General features: G+C 43.1%; 2 protein-coding genes across 5 annotated transcripts in view; one reads left to right on the top strand and one right to left on the bottom strand.

Annotated features, from left to right (window-relative positions):
- Positions 1-13,508, top strand: part of kcnt2b (potassium sodium-activated channel subfamily T member 2b) — a 43,987-nt gene extending 30,479 nt beyond the window's left edge. For 3 of the 4 annotated variants that reach the window (XM_013269565.3, XM_005468685.4, XM_013269562.3), the window contains 16 exons: positions 3,558-3,666; positions 3,816-3,872; positions 5,411-5,563; positions 5,642-5,895; positions 6,272-6,596; positions 6,671-6,776; positions 6,855-7,027; positions 7,506-7,577; positions 7,662-7,796; positions 7,892-8,003; positions 8,749-8,850; positions 8,950-9,033; positions 9,116-9,244; positions 9,787-10,132; positions 11,728-11,812; positions 11,910-13,508. In XM_013269565.3, the coding sequence (XP_013125019.1) occupies positions 3,558-3,666; positions 3,816-3,872; positions 5,411-5,563; positions 5,642-5,895; positions 6,272-6,596; positions 6,671-6,776; positions 6,855-7,027; positions 7,506-7,577; positions 7,662-7,796; positions 7,892-8,003; positions 8,749-8,850; positions 8,950-9,033; positions 9,116-9,244; positions 9,787-10,132; positions 11,728-11,812; positions 11,910-12,027 (2,360 nt within the window). In that variant the 3' untranslated portion in view covers positions 12,028-13,508. The remainder of the gene's footprint in view (positions 1-3,557; positions 3,667-3,815; positions 3,873-5,410; positions 5,564-5,641; positions 5,896-6,271; positions 6,597-6,670; positions 6,777-6,854; positions 7,028-7,505; positions 7,578-7,661; positions 7,797-7,891; positions 8,004-8,748; positions 8,851-8,949; positions 9,034-9,115; positions 9,245-9,786; positions 10,133-11,727; positions 11,813-11,909) is intronic. The other variant, XM_019357846.2, reaches the window with a different exon arrangement.
- A 2,702-nt stretch (positions 13,509-16,210) lies between these two features.
- Positions 16,211-20,746, bottom strand: trim35-12 (tripartite motif containing 35-12). The gene is made up of 6 exons (XM_003441975.5): positions 20,056-20,746; positions 19,538-19,633; positions 18,095-18,325; positions 17,991-18,013; positions 17,776-17,894; positions 16,211-17,631 (listed from the first exon to the last, which is right to left on the bottom strand). Exons 1-6 carry the CDS (start codon positions 20,593-20,595, stop codon positions 17,072-17,074), a joined length of 1,569 nt encoding a protein of 522 aa, XP_003442023.1. The 5' UTR covers positions 20,596-20,746; the 3' UTR covers positions 16,211-17,071.
- Positions 20,747-21,598: the final 852 nt, after the last annotated feature.

Raw genomic sequence — 21,598 nt, 5'->3', positions numbered from 1 at the left:
AGACTCAATTCTAGCTTACCGCCCTCATCCCAGCTGTCTCTATCAATGATTAATGTTTTACTTTGCTACCTTGGCAAAGAAAATCCCCTTCATTTGATGAGGTCTGCTGTTACGCTAACCTGGCAGAAGAGCTCTTAACACAGGCAATCCTCCTGCAGCGCAGGTTCAACTCCACACTGGCACAGTCAGACCTTTGTTGGCCTTTGTTATAAGCAAAAAAGATAAATTCATGAGCTAAGCAGTTGGATGAATCTCCCGTTCCCATGCTGAGAGTTTAGCTGCTGTAAAATCTATGACTTGCTTTGAAGTGTTATCTCACATAAATCTAGTTTAAAAATCCTCCTTAATCATTTCAAAGTATTGATTTAGCACTGGGTGACGTGAGTATTGTTTCTTATCAAATATTTACTGTTGAATACAAAATATGTGAGTTCTGAGTAGGACTTTAGCAGTATACAAGGTACGGCTCTTCATAATAAACCGAGTTTAATGTCCCCGAATCCTCAAGGCCTGGTAGGTAGACTCAGAGAGCAAATAGCATGCAGTCACATGTGCACTACTATAAGTACAGATGCTCTGTTTTGACACTACTTAGAATAGACTCACTAAGCAATAGTGTGGGAGGCATTAATGAGCAAGAGATACAAGATTTAATTTGATTTGCAAAAGTGGCTTAAAAACAGCTCAAGGTTCATTATAGATCTGTGAGTATGATGCTGGAGCAGGCCAGGAAACCCCTGAGGTGTCTGAATAATAATAAAAAAATTTGGATCCAGACTGTCCAGGTTTTTGTTTTTAATGACAATAACCAGTTTCCCTGATGAGCACAACTTATTGTAGCCGCATGGTGTTGATAGCAGCTGACTTGTACAAGCAATAAAGGCCCACTGATTTAATTAGCTTCGCCGGCCGACCTGTGGTCAGGTTGTAATTGCACTCTTGCAGGAAGAGCCAATAGCCACATTTACATACAGATATGCACATTTGCACAAACAGGTTTACACCTTTAATGCCTCACCGTAAGAGAAAACCAAGACCTTCAAAGTCAGCATGACAGGAAGCAAAAAGCGTGTGCGTGTGTGTGTGTGTGTGTGTGTGTGTGTGCAGTGTTCTGGTGTCAGTAATTGGTTTCACTTCTGGTCTGGGTCTAGGCACCTGAAGGAGAGAGGGCAGGAAGGAGGGCTGTGCTTGAGGGTAGAAAACTGGAAGCGAAGGGGTGGTGTTGAGGAAAGGTGCAAGAAGGACACTGGAAATTAAATATTGGAAAAATAAGATTCGGTTTGATGCATAGCTTCCACGTCCGTGCACTGGGAGCTGGGGAAATGTGTGTGTGTGAGAGACTGAGAGAGAGAAAGAGGGAGGAATGCGTGTCTAACAATAATGAATACTGTTCCTCTGTAGAAACAACATCAGTGTTTTTGTCTTTTCCTCGGCAGGCTTCAGATGCCCGTTGCTCTATAAAAGCTTCTGCTTTGAAAGGACTTCACAGGCAGAATAGCAAGATGCTACAGCGTGTTTGTTTGTGAGCTGCATCATGATGTGTTGAGCCGAAAGAACATTACTTCTCTAGCAGAATATTCACAGTCAGCAGTTTTAATTGTCCTGTCTCTCACCTGCTCAGCCTCTGACACACACACACACAAAGTCTGCTACTTTATCACAAGCTGCATTTACATCATAGCTGGCCTCCTGTTTCTCACCGTAGCGGCTGAGTTGAGTCGGGATCTGACATTTCTCACCGGTTATTCAATGATACAGTGCACAAATTGTACTTTCAGACCTTAATATGCCCGTGTGCTCGTCACTGTCGATAATGCAATCAAGAATTACACAGCAGGAGAAATGGATGCTCTGATTGGCTTACAAAAAACATTAATCGCTCTATTGGTTTTTCTTTCAAAGAGGATGCTGAGCAGCAACAGGTAAACGAGGCACCGTCATCTGCGTTTGCTCAGTTTGGCTCGCTTGGCACCCGGGCAGCGCTACGTTAAGTGCTCAATGATGTGAGTGGAAGGTGGCTCAGTGGGGTTGACACTGAATCACCGGCCTGTTGCCGGGTCTCACCCCCACCCAAAAAAAAAGAAAAAAAAAGATCCGAGCAGCGACATAAAATTGATCCCATCTGAGTCAACGGGGACGGTGACAAACGTCAGGCAACATTTAGACATATTCCAGTGTGAGATAGTGACATTTGATTGTGCACTTGTGTCCTTTAATGTTAAGGATAGAGCCACAATAACAGTCTAATATGTACGCACGCTACATTTTGTGTGTTTAAAAGAGATGTAAAGTAAATTAGACCAACAGTTTTCTTTGGGAATATTTATTTAGCAGGAAGTCTCAGTGAAACTCCTGAGTAGCTTGCATATTTATTACAGAGGCTTTTTTTAAAATGTTGTTTTTTAGTGTTTTGAGCAGATAATTAAATGAACATCAAACTAAACTATTTCTGGTTAGCAGAAAATGAATAATAATTTGAATGAATGTGTTGCATGCAAAGAAAAAATGCCACAAAGTTTCTGCTTGCAGCTTCTTAAATTACTAAATGTGTTGTGTGTTTTTCATCTAATTGTCTATTGAGTATCATTGAGTTTTGAAGCATTAGTTGGATAAACAAAATGTATTTTCCCAGCTCTGGGTTTGGACTGTGAGCACATGTGGTGGGAAAAAGGTTAATTTTTAAAAAAAGCATAATTCAAATGAAAATATTGCTATTTAATACGTTGGTCTGATTATTAATCTTTGACCCGGATCCATCAATTTATAGACATTTGACCAATTAAAGGAAAAAGTTAAACCTTTGACTCCTGAGGTGAGAGTTTGTGCTGTTGTGGCCCACATTTGGAGGTAAGGGTCACTGCAAATCAATAAAAGAAGCTGTTGTGAGCGATCACTTTTATCTTCCAGGCAGATAATACCCTTGTCCACCGGGCATGACGGGTCACCGAGTGTTTTGCTGCAATGTTACATGAAGGAAATCAAGTGTTGTAACCTAAATCCAAATGAGAATCAACACCTGAAACCTGTTTTCTTTCATTCATTTCCCACCCATCAGTAGGTAACACCTGTACATAATGATGTGACATCACAACTTTTAAAAAGAACCCAGCCATAAAGAAAGAGGCAAAACTCAGTGTATTCCAAGCGCCGGTCACGAGCACAGATAAATGGGGAGGGCTGCATCAGGAAGGGCATCCGACATAAAACATTAGCCAAATCAAATATGCGGATCGACAAGAATGAGATTTCCATACTGGATTGGTCCAGCCTTGGATTAACGACGACCACCACAGGTGCTATTGACCAGCAGGGTGCCGGTAGAAGATAGAGGAGAAGATGGTTTGGGCCTGTGCAGAGGAGGATAGATGACACACTGAACAGATGACGATGAATGTGAAGCTGCCAAGCTGGAGGAAAAGAGGAAGACCACAAAGGAGATGACAGAAGACAGGGATGGGGTCAGATGGAGCAGGCAAAAGACGAAGATCAACTTTTAAAAATAACAATGCGATTTGCAGATGCATCCTTTGTCCCTGTTCTCTTTTTTGTGTTTGCAGACCATGTGGTATGTGAAGAAGAGTTTAAGTATGCCATGCTGGCTTTAAACTGTGTGTGCCCTGGTACCTCAACTCTCATCACTCTATTGATCCACTCCTCTAGAGGACAGTGAGTTCACTTGTTTTCTCTCTGCCTATCGTTCTTTCGATTTAACTGTCCACACAACGCCGATGCAGTCTCGAAATTCAAAAATGCAGTAAGCAGTAAAACTCAGCTGCGTCGTGTCTCTTCACTGTCACTCATCTTTATTTTTTAAGAACGGCGCACCAAGAGGCCTTCAAGCAACGTGTAGGAGCCTTTCAAGCCCTCAACAGGTAGATTTTTCTTTTCCCATGTTTGCGCTCAAGGTTATCCTAAATTCTCTGTCAACTTCCACAGTTTGCATGCTGTGCTGCACATGGCGCTAACTGTCATTGTTTGCAAGGGAAATGTGAGGCATGAAACGGTGTTTGTTTACATGGTTATGCATGAAGTGGAATGTTTTTGCTCTTAAGTTTTGTAGTTTTGCCTCCGTACGAGCTGTCAGCTTTAATTCAAGACATTTTACAAACATTTGGATTATTTTTTTAGGAATTTTCCATTTTCCACGCCTCAAAATTAATTGGACAAAATGACATAATTTTATATATAAGGCTTCTTTAATGTTTGGATGAAAATTCTTTGCAGTCAATGACTGCTGGGAGTCTAAAACCCCTGGACATCACTAAATGCTGTGTTTCATCCTTTACTGCAGCCACCTTCAGTTGCTGCTTGTTTCTGGGTCTTTTTTGCCTTCAGTTTTAATGCAAAATACCTGAAAAGCATGCAGTTGTCCTATTAATTTTGAGCATCTGAAATTGTATGAAGGTCTATAAAAATGGCTGTAAATACTGAACAGTAAATGCAATTATTTTGCAAAAGCCTTTTGAATTAAAGCTGAAAATCTGGACTTTAATCACATCTTGATTGTTTCATTATAAATCCATCATGGTGGTGTGCAGAGGCAAAATTACAACAATTATATCGATCATCTCAAGGGGAAACACTACACTTGAGTGGGGTACAAATATGTTTTGAATTGCGAGTTTTCACAAATTTTGTCTTCAAATATCCCAATTAGGTGTTACACCATTAAATATGTGCAGATTTATGGCTAGGCTATATATTTTTAGCATTTCTTTCAAAACAAAAACACGAACTAATGAATTAAATGTAAAATGTCAGATAAATAAAGACTGCAAGCCAACACATTACACCAGCAGCTTCTTATTTAAAGCTTATTCAGATGTTGGGCCCTGTAATATCTGCACGCAAGTGAGTGCAATAAGCATATTTTTCAATTGCAAAAAGGCAGAAAACATTTAACAGTTCAGCAAAACGGTTCAACATTCGAAAGCAGGGTGTTTCATAAGTTTGCTTCTATATCTGGACGTGATGCCATTTGGTTTATTGGCTGCGACAACGCGACATGACGAGGATTTGTCCTCCTCCTCCCCTGCCTTGCACTTAGTTCCTGTAAACTGTAAATTTGCTATAACACTTTTTTATGTAATACGGTCTTTGTTGCAGGCCTCCCACATTCACACTGCCCCCACACCCCTGCTTCCTGTTATCACCTCTTTAGCCTCCGCGTCTTAAGCCGTATCCCCCTGTGTAAACTGCTGTCCTCCTAACTGTGCGAATGTGTTCATCTGGGACCTATTGTTCAGACAGCCTGGGTGTCCATGCGTGCATCGCTGTGCTGAAGTCTTGATCAGCAGCTCTGACAGAGATATAAGATGTTACCTCCTCAGCCTTGATGGAAGAGCTGGATGTTTTGTGTAACATGTTTTAAAGGTCAGTCTTTCCCCACATGGCCAATTTTTCCTCGCAGGGAGGGTGGTGCATGCTCGGCGGACCAATGGCACCGCACCTACCGCCGGTGCTCGGCCAATGAGGTGCATCACATCCGTCTGGAAGAAAGCAAATTCTTTGGGGAATACCAGGGGAAGAGTTTCACTTTCGCCTCCTTTCACGCTCACAAAAAGTAAGCAATGATCTGCAAAAGCTTTTAAAGCACATGACGTTGCACAATTCAGAGCTGATCTTGTCTGTGTGGCTGCAGGTATGGGGTGTGCTTAATCGGAGTACGCAGGCTGGACACAGCCAACATCCTATTAAACCCTGGTCCGTGCCACATCATGGGAGCCTCTGACACTTGCTTTTACATCAATATCTCCAAAGAGGAGAACTCAGCATTTGTCAGGGGCCAAAGGGAGCCATCGTGGGGTGGCACAGGAGGAAATGCCAGGGGAGTGCACCAAAGCATCTACCATGGACTCACCCGCCTGCCAGTCCACAGTATCATCGCCAGCATGGGTCAGTCAGATGGGCGCCGCACAAAGACTGTGTAACATTTACACACTGACCTTCTGCTTGCAGTTTCTGTGTTGGTCAAAAATGCAAACCTGTTATTAAACTGTCTTAGAGAGCAGCTCAGTCACAGCTGCCAGAATTATGCACTCTCAAATTTGAAATCTATCCAGGAGATTAAAAGAAACCTTCACAGCATTTGGAGGGGAATTACCATCTATTTTATTATGGAGTAAATCACACTTGACAAGAGCAACTACCAAAAAAAATAATAATGATGCCAGAAAACTGGTTTTACAAACACACCACCTAGTGGACAATGATCAAAACTGCTCCGATCTAAACCTGAATCCATGCTTAATCCTCTGTGTGTGTGTTTTAGGCACAGTTGCCATCGACCTGCAGGACTCCAGTGACAGCAGTCCAGAAGGCCAGGACGCAGGAAGCGCAGGACCTGGCAGTGGGAGAGGAAGCAGAAGCAGCTCCAGGACAGAGACCGGGGGTGCCAACACCTTGGCTCTTCCCGCCATGGGAGACTCCGCAGAGGAGAGGCGACACAGCATCGCCCCTGTCCTGGAGCTAGTCGACGGCGTCAACAACCCCACCTTTGACCTTCTGGGAGACCAGTCCGAGGACGAAGGAGGAGAGGAAGGCAAGGAGGACAGTGACAAAGATGAGAGCGCCCACTGGTGGGGTCGACACTGCGAGTGAGTAGAGTGATTTAATGTGGGAACATGTGGAAGTGGGTAAGTTCAGAGGTAAATGTGGGCTTGTGCTGCAGGTGGGTGAAGGGATACCCGCTTAACTCGCCATACATCGGCAGCTCGCCTGCACTGTGCCACCTCCTGCAAGAAAAGATGCCTTTCTGCTGCCTGCGCTTGGACAAGGTATGAAATTTAAACGGCTTGCTCTCTCTATTTTCTACGCTGACATAGCCATCATCCTCCATCACTGCTCTTTTCTAGGCTTGTCACCACATCCCTTTCGAGGATGCCCGCTCCTACGGCTTCAAAAACAAGCTGATTATTGTCTCCGCGGAGAGTGCAGGGAATGGTCTGTACAACTTCATTGTGCCTCTGCGGGCCTACTACCGACCGAGGAAGGAGCTCAACCCTATTGTGCTCCTGCTGGAGAGCATGTGAGCGCAACATCTCTATTATTTCTTGTGATGCGTTGGCTGTTATTGTAAACTCAGGCTTCAAAGTCAGCACGGTGGTGCGCTGCGTCTCATATACAGGTTGCAGAGGATGGCAGAATGAGTCCCTCTGTAAATAGCAAGTGGAGGAGAAAAACTGGTCACGGCGAACATGATTTGTGGAACGCTGAATGCTTTCAGGACAATGCTCTCCACAATCCTGTGTCGTGTTTTGTGGCTGGTACACAAGCGCAGTTGGCCAAATGAGAGTGGAATCCAATAAAAAGGCAATAAAAAGCTGAGTCACTCCAGTGTAGTGCTGTTATTTTCAGCTTTATCTGCAGGCTGTTTGGTTGTGCCTTATTTTTCAAGACTGAGTGAGGAGGGGTCTGTCACTGTGGGAACGTTAGCTCTTTATCATTGTGTGTATAAATCTCTACCGGTGGGACTCTCAAGTCTATTTGTGTTTTGATTGGTTTAGACCCGAAGCAGACTTCCTGGAGGCAATCTGCTGGTTCCCCATGGTGTTCTACACAGTGGGCTCTATCGACAAGTAAGACAACCCAAATCTCCTTGTTTCTTTATTTCTTTATTCTTATTTTTAGCTTTTTAATCGTCGTTCCTTCTCTTTCCACAGTCTGGACAGTCTGCTGCGATGTGGGATCACTTTCGCCGACACCATGGTGGTGGTTGACAAGGAGAGTTCCATGATTGCTGAGGAGGACTATATGGCTGATGCAAAGACCATCGTCAACGTCCAAACACTGTTCAGGTCTGCTCTGCCCAAACTTGTTCTTCAATCTCACACACTAGCTTCAAATTTTAATATCTTTCTCTGCGTGTCCTTCTCGTCCCCCGCCCCTTCAGGCTGTTCCCAGGTTTGAGTATCATCACAGAGCTCACGCACCCGGCCAACATGCGCTTCATGCAGTTTAAAGTCAAAGACCACTACTCTTTAGCTCTGTCCAAACTGGAAAAGGTAAAACTCTATATTTTCTTTTACTATCATTTCCTTCAATACAGACCTTATAATGGGGAAAAAAACAGCATAAGGGAAAAAAATGGCAGTGTGAAAGCCAATCTTCAGTGTGCCATAAGTGCCTTTCAAAATAAATTGATTTGTAGAGCTCTTTTGCCACAGCTCCTCTAATGATCCCAGAGTAAAACGTGTGATTGATCGTAAGCTTGTGGTTTTTGTTCCTTTCACCCATTACATCTTGCCTTTTTTAATATCTGTTGTTGTTGATAATGTTGTTCTCTGCGTGAAAGCTAATGAATCCCCCTTGGGCATCAATAACATTAATCAACAGAGCAGTAAATTAGTCACTGCTTGAAATCTTAAAATGAATGAATTTCAATACAGAAACAACAGCGTGATGAGATAAATTTAAATTTCTCATGAACGGCATCGCCTCACAGTTGGAAAAAGGCCTTTAGTGGATTTCCAACCTCTTTTTTGGGGGGGTTTGTTTTGATTTTGCTATGCATGGTGGGAGTTTAATCCAACATTACATGCTAATCAGATGCAGAGGAAACTCTAATGTGGCCATGAGAGTGAATGTCACTTTGTCAGCGCTAACTTCAAGTCAAGGAAGCTTGATTTCATAACAGCTTAAAGACGTCGGGTTTTAAAAAGATTGTGGTGCTTACAGTCTCGTGTTTTTATCGCCTTTGGGACTTGTGTAATCCAAAAAATGCTGTGTGTCTTTGTGTCTGTTCTCCAGAAGGAAAGGGAGAAGGGGTCTAACTTGGTCTTTATGTTCCGCCTGCCCTTCGCTGCTGGGAAGGTGTTTAGCGTTAGCATGCTGGACACTCTCCTCTACCAGGTTTCTCAAACAAACTCTTACTGAATAACAAAGATCCTTCTCCTGAGTGTGCCGAGTGTGATCTATATCTACTGACTTTTTGTTTGAATGTCCTGCCAGTCATTTGTGAAGGACTACATGATCTCCATCACCAGGCTGCTGCTTGGTTTAGACTCCATGCCGGGATCAGGTTTCCTCTGTGCCGTAAGTAGCGACACGAGCAGCTCGAACTGTGTTTGGACTGTAAGTCCTTGTGATGCTGATTATTGTGTTGTTTGTCATCTAGATGAAAATCACAGAAGATGACCTGTGGATCCGCAACTATGGCAGGCTCTACCAGAAGCTATGCTCGTCCACTGGAGACATTCCCATAGGCATCTACCGAACGGAGGCCCACAAGCTTCCAGTCTCTGAGGTCAGCGGCTCCTCTTGTTTTGTGGTTTTATGGCTAAGAAATTATTGTCACTCCAGTTACTTTAATCTAGAGGTTATTAAATTGCAAGGAATAAATACACTTTCTGCTTTTAAAGAGTTTCCTCACTATAAAAAAAAAAATCAGTCAGGGAATTTTCCCTTTGGATTAGTTTAAATAGAAGAATCTGTCTTGATGCTAATCCAGTTTGTTCATGTTATGAAGACACAGATAGATGTGAAGACAGAGCTTAGTTTTGATGTGTTTCCATGAAGTGAAACAGACATAGTTGAATGAAATCTGCATATTAAACATGGCGCTTTGGGAACTGAGAGTTTTGCCAAAAAAACACTTGTGATTATATTCAAAGAATCTATCTTTTATTCATCATTTGTTTCTAATAAGATAAGAAAGTGTTAATCCCGCTTTGCTTTGAGAAATCAGAAAACAGAACTGCCGCAGAACTGATTTAATGAAACCAGCGTGATAACAGGTTTACTTCACATATGAGGAAGTGTAAGCTTTTGCTTGTGTGTGGGTCTCAGTCCCAGGTGTCTATCACAGTTGAAGACTACGAGGACACCAGGGAACCCAGGGAGCCCCTGTTATCGCGGACCAGCGCCCACCGGAACTCGACATCCTCAGAGCCCATTTCCACCTCTTCGCACTCTTCAGACCACCCGCTGCTGAGGAGGAAGAGCATGCAGTGGGCACGGCGGTTGAGCAGGAAGGGGGGTCGGAGTTCCAGCGGGTCCAAAGGGGGACCCGGCAGTGCGGCAGAGAGGATCAGCCAACAGAGACTGACTCTTTTCAGGCGCTCGGAGAGGCAGGAACTCAACGCGCTGGTGCGGACAAGGATGAAACATTTGGGCCTTTCTCCAAGTGGATTCAGTAAGTCTGCAGCAATTTGTGTAGGAATCTAGCTGTTCCTGCTTTTGAGTGGTGGATGTAGCACACACAGACGGGAGACAAGTAGGTGTCGGGTCACCGTGTGCTACTAAAACAGCTTTAATGCATCTTGGCATCGATTCCCCAAGTCTATAACTATACTGAAAGGACCAGAGGCTGTATGTAAAAGGTGGACACAGCTTCTGTGACAAGCCTCAGTCTGAGAGATTTTTCCATCACTGTCTTCGTGGTGTGACAAGTGAGGGACGCTGCACACCTGTAAGCTTTCATAGTGGAGCAACATGGCCACTGGATCTCCTTCACAAAGGGATCAAACATTCAGGGTTTTTTTAATTCAGTATTTTTGGATTATCTAAGTGTTTGCCTTACTTTAAACTGCACTCGGTGCTTCGGTTTTTTTTTACGTGCACCTGTTCAACCGTTTGCTTACACAAATATCCAATCAGCCAATCACATGGCAGCAAGTCAGTGCTTTTAGAAATGTAGACATGGCCAAGGAAGTGCTGAAATTCAAAATGAGCATCGGAGTGGGAAGGAAAGGCGACTTGAAGGGAAGTGGAATGTTTGTTGGTGCCAGGCCGTGTTTTGAGTTTCAGAAACTGCTGATCTGATGGGATTTTCTTCCACAAACGTCTCTTGGGTTTACAGAAAATCACCAGAAAAATAGATAATATCCAGTGAACAGCAGATCTCTGGCAGCTGTCCACACCAGGTCCCAAACCTGTCAGCTAAGAACAGGAAACACAGGCCACGGACTATCCAAATTAATTTCTACTGCCACATTTTGATGGTTGAGTCAGAATTTGGTTTAAACAACATGAAAGCATGGATCTGTCCTGTCTTATACCAGGCGTCAGTCAGGTTGGGTCCCTAAGTACCAACTGAGAATCATTTAAACACGACAGCCTATCTGAGTATTATTGCTGACCACGTGTATCAGAAAAGTGCTGCTTCTAGCAGGATAACACTTAATGTTACAAAACTCAGGTTCATCTCAAACTGACAACAAGTTCACTGTAATCAAATAGCTTCCAGAGTCACCAGATCTCAATCCAACAGAGGATGTTTGGGATGTCGTGGAACAGAATGTTGAACTTGGCGTACGTAATAAAGTGGCAGGTTACCTTATTTGACATTTATAATAAGTAGTTTCTAATGTTTTTCTTATTTTCTTAATTATTTACAAATAATTAGGTTAAACTAATATTTTCAAACCTTTTTACAAATAATGTGAAAATACTCCGATCGCATTTGCACATTTCAAATTGTTACAAAATTACTTCACCTAGACCGTCTGCATGAATAAAAAAACACATTAATACACTGTAATCATCACTGTAATCATACCAGCCTTTTCATTTTTTCAAATTTCTGCTTCTACTTAAGCAAAGTGTCTGTGTCGCTCACCCTAATGTTGTGATAGTGTTTGGACTTGTGTCCATTTTTATCCAAATTCCTGTCATGTGACTCAGTGTAACATAAAGCCTATTCTGCATGTGCGGATGTAGCACGGCCTGCTGTGTATCCTGTGCCTACTTCATTTCCTGCTTTACTAACCTCTTTTCTTCCTGTGTCAGACGGGATGACAGACCAAGGGAACAGACTGTCATACATCCTCATCAACCCTCCTCCAGACACCAGACTGGAGCTCCATGATGTCGTGTGAGTATACACAGCACACTTTTAGTGCTATAAGTGAAACCAGCACTAAAAATTACAAATACTACTGTGGTCTATCTGTCCTGTGTCCCGTCTCCAGGTACCTGATCAGGCCAGACCCCCTCTCCTTGGTACCTAATCAAGGGAGCAGCAGGAAGTGCAGCACCGGGCTCTCAGAGAGCCACAGGTTCGATACGCAGGACAGCACCCATCTGTGAAGGACAGTAAATAAATAAATAAAGAGAGAGAGGGAGAGAGAGATCCAGAGAGACTAATGTACTGTCCAAACACTGCCAGAGAGTCAAACGACACAATCACAAAGAAGAAGCATAATTTATGAAGTGGTGAGATATGAGGGGATACAGCCAGATGGCACACAGCCCTCATATTTCCTCCACATTCAGTCTCGGCAAACCCAGAGGTGCCAGGCATGCATGGACCTTTTCTATAACAATAGGAATGTTTTATTTATGCACCTTCCTATTTTCAAAGCGGAGAGCTGCGGACACAGAAGTGCATTTAAAGAAAACCTTTACGTATTTATATCTGTGTACGTGCATGTTATGTACTGCATCATGTACTGTATGTATGTTTGTAAGTATGTATGGCTGCACCATGTGAGTGAGTACGCGTGCGTATGCTTATGGATCGAAAGCAAGACACTGCCAATTTAAAATCCGGACAGCCAAAGGAAGCTGCTGCCAAATGAAAGTCAAGGGATGTGTTGTTGTGTCCTTTCCCGTGTTGTCACACTTTTGTCGTTCGACGTATTTCAAAAAGACACCAGAGTCTGCACCCCTCCCTCGTGAGGTTTTCTGGGAGGGGGTTGTTTTGGGGGTTTTCTTTTTGTTAACCACTCGCTCACACACTCAGTTTACGCTCACCAGCAGCGGAGGAATCCAAAGAGCACCAGTCTCAATAATGGACAGCAAGCTTATATCGTCAGTGCAGGGCATTCGGTCACACTGTTGTCTGAGTTTCTCATAGTTTTTTAAATATACATATACGAGTCCTCTCTGAACAAATCTGACCCACATTTGTTGTTTTTCTTCCCAAATCCTAAAAGTCCCGCTCCCTCTGCTTGTGTCAGTGTGAGCCGTCCTGCTGCCAGCTTGCTTTTACTGACGTGCATGTTAGAGAGGCAGGGGATGGACAAAATAAAAGGTACAGAGACTCCAGTGTCACGCCATCCAGTTTACGACGATCCCTGCAATAAATACGACCTTTGTGAAGCTTATAAACATCAATTTGAGAGCTTGTCACTTTTGAAGCTAAATTATAAGCCTCACAATATTTGTTTTTTTGCTATATTTATTACACGCTTCTATAAATATCCACATTAACAAGACATTTCTTTAGGTTTTAAACCTATTGTGCAATTTGGTTTCCGAAGAAGATTATTCCTCTCAAAACAAGTGAACAGGGCGCTGTTCTGATCACTCCCCACACCCGAGGTTAATTCTTTTCCTTTTTTGAAGAGTAAATCATTTGTTACTGTGGACATTTATGCCGTTTCTTTATCAAAGATTTGCAAGCCTCTGTAAATCTTTTGCCAGACATTCAGAGTGTGCCGTTTCACACAGAAACGGTGCAATCATGTGCCAGGAATACAAATCCCTGCCAACACCACTGCTGTAGCTTCAGTGCCATTATAACAGGTGGAAATATGTATATATTAAAGGCATTCCATACAGCTTGTCATTGCTTTGTTGCTGTTTTTTTATTCGTTTGTAATGCTGGACACGGAATCTAAGGGCTTAACACAGTTGATGAAAACTACTTGACATCAGTGCTTTCACATTATTTTCTTATCTAAATGAATCATTTAATTGTCTGACAGTCTTTTGTGTGGTTTACTGAGCTCACATTCAGAAGCTATTTTTGCTGTGCTACATCGACACTGTGCATGACTCACACTAAATGGCTCTAAATCATCTACTGTAATGTCACCGAGCTCACGGACAACTGCATAATACTGCTGCATGTGTTATAGCACTTGGTCTGTGCGCCCATATGGCTTACATAAGTCTACCACGGCCCCTCGTGTCTGTGCTGTTAGTTAAGTTAATGTGGACAGTGTGTTTTTAACCAACGGTCATCTCACTGGGTGAGTTCCTCTCTTCTCATAACCACGAAGCCCTTTGTTTTCATTGCTTTGCACATGTTGTTCTTGTTGGGCTTTGGAAAAAAGACTAACACGAATCACACTCCTCCTCATCCTCCTCCTCATCCAGCATGTTTTACACGTTATCACCATCATCACGTCTGGGTTCTTTTATTTGCCATTATATGTGTCTTTTCTTGCTCTTAAGCTTATTTTATCTTGGAAAAGCCTCAAAATAGGGCCCCTGTGCACATGTTTTACGTGTCATATCGAATGGATAATATGCAGGCAAAGCGACAGAACAAACATGGGTGTGGCCAGGCTAAAGACTAAACAGTCAGCTGAGGCTGAATGAGAAAGCTCAAACTGTGCAAACCGAGGCAGAGGAAATGGAGCTTCAGCCAGGCAGCATGCTTAACACTGGAGACAACAGAGGACCCCCACCCGGTGAGAAAACTGTTGCAGGAAGTCAGATGAATCCACAGCTGAGGTAACAGCCCTAAACCTTTGTGCCACTTTATAGGAAACTGCTCCCTAACTGTAATAGAAAATGTGTTTAAAATGATGTCACAGGAGATGGACAAGAAGACAAAAAAAATAGTATAACTGATGGATTGCATCTTTTGATTGTTTAAATTTCTTTCTATGTATTTACAGACACAGGAAACGGTGACAAAAGAAGCATCCTGTTGTCCATATAAGCGAGAACACTACAGCATCTTTGGTCAGAAGTTTGCATACATTCATTTTTGGCATGAATATCATGATATTTTTGGTTTTTTAATGGTTTCTTTGAACTGTTCTTTTTCCAGAAGCCTCCAAAACCAGTTTTGATGTGAATAGGATCAATGTTCTTCTGGGACACCCAAATGTGTTTACGTTTCAACAATCTAGCTGTTGGTTTGAGGTGACATGAAGAATTTTGAGGTTGTCCTCCTCTTTCATTATTCCATCCACCTTGAATGTACCAGTGCCACCGGCAGCAAATGGCCCTCCATGGATCAGACTTGTTTACACAGCACATCCCACAGATGCTCACTTGGATTTAGATCTGGGGAATTTAGACGCCAAGTCAACTTCTCAAAGTCATTATTGTGCTCCTTTTTATGATCCAGTTGTGCCCGTTGTTGGGACAGGGGTCAGCATGGGCTACATGGACACTGGTCTGTGGCTATGTAGCCCTATACACGACAAACTATGATACACTATGTATTCTGACATCATCAGAACCAGCTTTAACTTTTACAGAAATTTGCTACGATAGCTTGTCTCTAGAATTAGACCAAATGGGTCAGCCTTCACTCTTCGTGTGCATCAGTGAACTCTGGCTCCCCGTGATACTGGTTCACCATTGTTCCTTCCTTGGACCACTTTTGATAGATACTGACCTCTGCGGACTGGGAACACCCCGCAAGAGCTTCAGGTTTGAAGATGCTCTGACAAACGGCTCATTTTCCCTGCTTCTGATACATCAATGTTGAGGACTAATTTCACTTGCCCGCCAATAAATCCCGCCATGATGAACAAATACTGAGTGTTATTCACGCTACCTTTTAGTGGTCATAATGTTATGCCTGATCATCGGATGTTCTTCTGTTATACTCTGCACATACCAGGGAACAAACGGGCCCCGCCTCCACCACTAGCCCACTGTTCTGATATTTATCTGACTGTTCACTATTGACCGCCCCTGATGCTCCACTTTCTTTCTTTCTCTGTCAGACGCCACTGACCTTTGTTGCATAAAACAGTACACCCAGCAGGAGGTCTCCCTGGTGAATACAGTAGGTCTCAACCTGCTGATTAACAAAGCAGGGGTTCTGGCCAAAGGCCCCCTGCAGGGTGGCAGGCCAGAGAACATGCAGACTAAAGTCCACAATAATGTTGAGCATTAAAGTAAGGACTGAGGAGGATAAAATACTATATCTAAAGCGGTCTTGTATTTGTTAAATTAGAAAAAGCAGACTTTGACTCTTGCTCCTTCTGGTCCTCATCATTAGGTTGCGCTTCCCCTTTAGAAGAAGATCTAAAATCGCATGCATCATCATCCCTACCATTTCTTTTTGCAGCATAAAGGTAAGTGATCTGCCACCCAAAAGCTTGATCTTACTCACATGTAACCTGTGCACTGACATTTTTGTACCACTCTTCTCCTCTCCGGCAGGAGATGACAAAAGAGCCTTTTCAGTGTTGCAACCTGGCTGGCTTCAACAGTTCCATGTGTGGAGAAGAGGAAATCAAATTTCCAGTTACATCTTGTATAAAGGATACAGTGAAACAATATAGAGGGACAAGACTGGTCTCAGAATATGATTACTTTATTAATTAAGGACAATTACCAAGCAATTATGACGAATGATTCAACATTTATACAAACAATGGTTCCATGTTTGCGTCATCATTGCATGGAAAATAAGCTGTTGCAGGAGTCACTGCACAATACTTAAAGACTGCACACATAGTCAGGACAGGTCTTATGAAAGTTTCCTCTTTCCTCCCAATATAACCTATTACACATGCTTTTTACTCATGCAATTAAAAAAAGTATTTTTACATTTAGCCGCTATTCTGTATTTTTCAAAGATAGACTAAAACTGTATAAATTCTTATAAAACAAGTTCAGAACAGTCATGTATGAAAAAGTCCAGAAAGTGTGTGCTCTAATGATTATACCGGCAGTGAGTGACAGATCTGTGTCACATTTGAACCGGGTGGGGAAAAAAGCAGAACTCGAATCATCTGTGACACTCGCATGAGTTTTTCTGAACTAGAAGTGAAAATAATTGTGTTCCAGTGTGAGACGTTTATTAACTGTGTTTGCAACCACCAGGGGGAGATTGATGTTCAGGACAGTGTGCAGGGGATGCTTAGTGTGACAGCCTGCCGGGCTGAGAAGTATAATGGAGCCTTGCTGTATAATTATTGCAACTGCGTCCCCTTGTTCGCTCTAAAGAGCCTCTTTTGGCTTCGTAACCTGCAGTCAATCACTAAATGAACCCAAGTGAAATAAACCAATTATTGCTGTTATCACTCAGCTTGTGTCGTGCTCATTTTACCAACAATCATGCACTGATATGATTTGATTAATCATTTGATTCACACTTGGTTCATATAATGAATTTCAATTCCACTGATGTCCTTTCTAAGGTCCTCACTAATCACCAGGTTGTGCTGTTCCACACAGCCACCTTGGCGGGGCAGATTTTAAGAGGTTTGGGGTTGTTTCCGTTGATGTTAGCACCAGGGCAGAAGAAGGGGTACATCTTCTGAGTGAAGAAGTCATTGAAAGTGTAGATGGGTGTCATATTGACAGGGTTGGAGAAGATGACCTCTCCAGAGTCGTAGTCCAGCTGCACTCTAACTCGAGTTAGCTCCCCCTCCAGATGCAGCGGGGTGCTGGGCCTCGTCATGGCTGAGTACTCCCCTTCAAAGTATGAGATCATCCAAAAGCCACCCTCGGGACAGCCCGACATGTGTCCCTTCCTGTCGATTGACTCTTTGACCACCCCGAGCATCCACTCCACTTTGTCGCCCACCTCTACCTCCCAGGCGTGACGGCCTGACGTAAAACCCTCTGAGCCCAGAACGAACACAAAATGACCGAACCGTTCAGGATTGTCCGGGAGTTGCTGCAGGGATCCGCTGTTGGCCACACTGGTCAGATCCGAGGTGAGGGACAGCCAGGAGTAGGCAGTGTTAGGATCCAAGGTGATGGGTGCTAAAAGATTACATATAGTTGGTGATTAAGAAGAAGAAAGAAATTCGAGATACATTGAATAGTTTAAATGCGAAGATCTCTAAAAAAAAACTTCCTTCTTGATGTATACAAGAATATGTCACAGAGAGTCACGTGAGTTCTTACTGTACTGAACAAGATGCACCATTTTCTCCCACACGTGATACTTGAGGGAACTGACATGCTTGGCCACATTTATAAGAGCACCTGAGACTTTTTCTGGATTCTTGGGTGGGATCTGTGCTCTGTGAGAGGTAGAAGAAAGACAGAAAGAAAGTAGTGCTGAATCACGAGTGTTGAAGCTGGCATGACGCTGCCAAATACGTTTTTAAACATCCTACCTTTTCTTTGTGTTTGTATAATTCTGAAATAAGGAAAGAAAGAGTTATAAGCAGTGTGTTTCGTGGGGTGGATGTGATGCAGAAAACCGTTAAAATCCGCTCACCTGAAGGAAATTAACATCATTGGATGCAATCTCGTTCTCAATGGCAATGACAGCGTGAGAGAAGGTGAGGATATCTCTGGCGATGCTGTCAGACTTCTTCTTCACTAGCTCTTTCTTCTCCTTATCCTCTTTCTGCAGAGTGGCCAGCCGTTCTTCCTCCTCCCTCCGGAGGAACTCCCGCAGCTCCTCAAACTCCTCTTTTATCTGCTTTTCTGTGGCCTGAGTCTGGCTCTACACATGGGAATATGGATCAGTGTAAAAAATCATTTCTAGTCTACTTTTCTTTCTTTATTCATACTTCCTCAAAAGGGACTTAAGGTGCAACCCACCAGCTTATACCAAAACATAATGTCCCAGAAGTGTTATATTGGATTTATGTTAGGCAAGAGTGAGGGTCAGTCAGTGGTATCAGTTCCTTCATGGTGCTACTCCCTAGCCTCTAGAGGTCTGTGTACTCGTGGATATGTCTCCCCAAACCATCACTGACCTACCACCAAACCTGTCATGCTGAACGATGTTACAGGCAGCATAACATTCTTCACAGCTTCTCCAGACCCTTTCAAATCTGTCACATGTGCTCACTGTGAACCTGCTCTCATCTGTGAAAACTACAGGGTGAAAGTGGTGGAACTGTCAATTCCGCTATTCAATTGGAAATACAGTTGTGTTGTGCTGCTCAGTGAGCACAGGGCCTATTAGAGAGCAATGGGCCTCAGGTCACCCTCATGAAGATTTTTTTCCTTATTGTTTCATCATGACATTCACACCAGTGGCCTGCTGGAGGTTATTTCGTAGGACTCTGGCAGTGCTCATCCTGTTCCTCTTTGCTCAAATGAGCAAATAGCGGTCCTGCTGACAGGTTAAGGACTTTCTACAGGCCTATCCACCTCTTGGAGAATAACGGCCTCTCTCCTGGAATCTCCTCCACGATACTGAGACTGCACCGGGAGAGACAGCAAACCTGAAAATGGCACATGTTGATGTACCATCCTGGAGGATCTGGACTACCTGTGCAATCTGTACAATCCAGGTATTGCCTCAAGCTACAAGTAGTGACACTGACCCTAGACAAATGCAAAACTATTGAAAACTAGAAAAGAATGGAAAAAATGTCAGTGGCCTCCACCTGTAAAACCATTATTGTTTGGAGGGTTGCCTCACTGTTGCCCATCTAGTCTACCTGTTGTTAATCTAATTAACACCAAGGCAACTGAAACTGACCATCAACCCTCTCTGCTACTTAACTGACCAGATCAGTATCCTGGAAGTTTAACTAATTTGATGTTAGACATTAACTTTTTGGAGAAGTATATTTCACCTGCTCTGAGACATTAGCTGACATATTTACACATTTAACATTGCACTGCTCAACTTCAGTCACTGTTACGTCAGCGTCCATGCAGGTCCTCTAGTGTTTCGTGGTATCTGAGTGTTTATTGATACCTTGATGTGCACAGTTGTGTCGTCACACTCCTGCTTGGCTTCATAGAGGCAACGCAGGTTTTTCTTCAGAGGAGTCAGCTCATTTTTCAGCTCTGCCTGAAGGGCGAGGATAAAGAGTAATATTTATCTTATTGTACCTTGAACAATGTTAACAGTTTCCTTAGTTTGCAAAAGTATCACCTTCTTCAATTTGAAAGCAGTAAAGTGACTTTTTCAAAGGAGGACTAAAAGGTCAAAGGTAGTTTGCTTAAATGGCACATAAAACAAATGGCAAATTGTTCAATTGTATTTATGTAACTCCAATTAAGAATAGCAGGTGCTTGTTTCATAAGGTGAAAATTGCACACTATACGAGAGAGAGCTCCAATTATTATGTGAACCTCTATAAGCAAGCACTTGATGATAGCATCAAGGAAGAACTCCCTTTTAACTCCTTCCAGCATACCAAGGATCTGTGCGGGGTAGACATCTGCTAAAGCTGGATGTGGGTAACAGGAAAGGGAACAAAAGTGCAATACCTTAAGATCCTGAGCACCTTCTTCTATGGGACACACTCGATGTCCGAGGTGCTTCTTGGAGGTTTGACACACACAGCACAGGACTTCAAAGTCATCCAGACAGAAGAGTTTAAGAACTTCCTCATGTGTACTGCATTTAAAATCCACTGCCACTGCTTTTTTCCCTGTACCACCGGCCCCAGTTCCCGCTGTGGCTCCCCTGTGCCCGTGCTCCTTCAGGAAGGTGTCGGCCACATTCTTCAGAGTCAAGCTGACTGTGGGCTCAGTCAGCGAGCACTTCCTCCTGCAGACGGGACATTCACGCCTGGCCTTCTTCTTGTTCCAGAACTGCTGAAGACAGGCCCGGCAGAAACTGTGGCTGCACTTGAGCACTACCGGCTCCTTGAAGATTTCACAGCATATAGGACAGGAGAGCTCATCTTCCAGCATGGAGCCTGACTGTGACGAAACAGCTCGAGGTCGCAGGGACGAATTTAGCTTAGAACTGTGAAAGAAGTTAAGCTTTAAAGGCTGGGAGGAAGCGCGTGGGCGCAACGCCATGGTTCCTGATGCAGGGTGTGTGGGAGGGGGAGCTGCTGTCTGTAAGGAAGAAGCACCCTGCTGGGAGTCCAGAGAGCAGTCTGGACACAGTTTATGAGGAACCAAGGTTATAGAGCAACACGACTTGAAGAACTTGTTTACCTCGCTTGTAGTAAATACAGGACTTGTCACCACCCCTCATTTGTTAGCCTCAGGGAAGCTTTAGGAAACTGGACACAGTCCAGCCTATTGAAAATTCTTCTATGTAGAAAAAAGGTCGTAATAGTGAACCAAAGTTAAACTTTAACCTTTTACCAGGTAAGGAAAAACACTTACCTGGTAAAAGGTCTGACTAGAACAAAGACATTGTGTACTCGCAAACCTCGAATAAAAATAAACTTGAAATATAATAATAGCAAAACAAGTAATTTTGCTATTATTGTCATTCTTGGGACTCTGGAGCCGGTGATGTGTCAAGGAACACCAAATCCAAGCCAATTACAGATATAGTTTTTACTCAGTTATTATGTATAACCCTATTTCTCTGTTCCTTTTATTTATGTGTTTACCTGTATTTACTATTACTGTCCTTATTATCATTGTCTTTGTTATTATTAGTCATTCTTATTTAGTTATTTATGACGTCTCTCCATCTATCTATATCTCCTCTCAGTAATATCATTTTCTAGACTGAATGGAGCCTGAGTCTGACATTCATAGTTACATAGTACATCCTTGCATGTGCAGCGCGCACACACACACACACACACACACACACACACACACCCTTACTGTTACTCATTTCATTAAATACGTTTTTTTTTCCTTATTTGTATTGTCATTGTCTCGTCTTCATGCTTCAAATTTAGTGTCATGTCTAACAAATATTGTTAATTGCAATTATATTTGACGTTTGGTCTCACAGACTTTCTTTGCACTTTTTAGTGAGACTTGGCCTCTGTGCGATGTTTGAACTGCAGCAACTCATCTGAAAATCCTAGTAAAGAAATGCTGAAAAAGCCCA

This window comes from Oreochromis niloticus, linkage group LG4 (genome assembly GCF_001858045.2).
Source record: "Oreochromis niloticus isolate F11D_XX linkage group LG4, O_niloticus_UMD_NMBU, whole genome shotgun sequence".
Taxonomy (NCBI): Eukaryota; Metazoa; Chordata; class Actinopteri; order Cichliformes; family Cichlidae; genus Oreochromis; species Oreochromis niloticus.
The sequence above is the reverse complement of the archived record's forward strand: the minus strand, read 5'-3'. Positions and strand labels throughout refer to the sequence as shown.

Coding starts and splice junctions, on each gene's coding strand:
- trim35-12 (XM_003441975.5), bottom strand. CDS start 20,595: ATGGCGTTGCGCCCACGCGCTTCCTCCCAGCCTTTAAAGCTTAACTTC. Junction 19,634..20,055: donor AAGGTGCTCAGGATCTTAAG/GTATTGCACTTT, acceptor CTCGCCCTTCAG/GCAGAGCTGAAAAATGAGCT. Junction 17,632..17,775: donor GGTGCATCTTGTTCAGTACA/GTAAGAACTCAC, acceptor GTAATCTTTTAG/CACCCATCACCTTGGATCCT.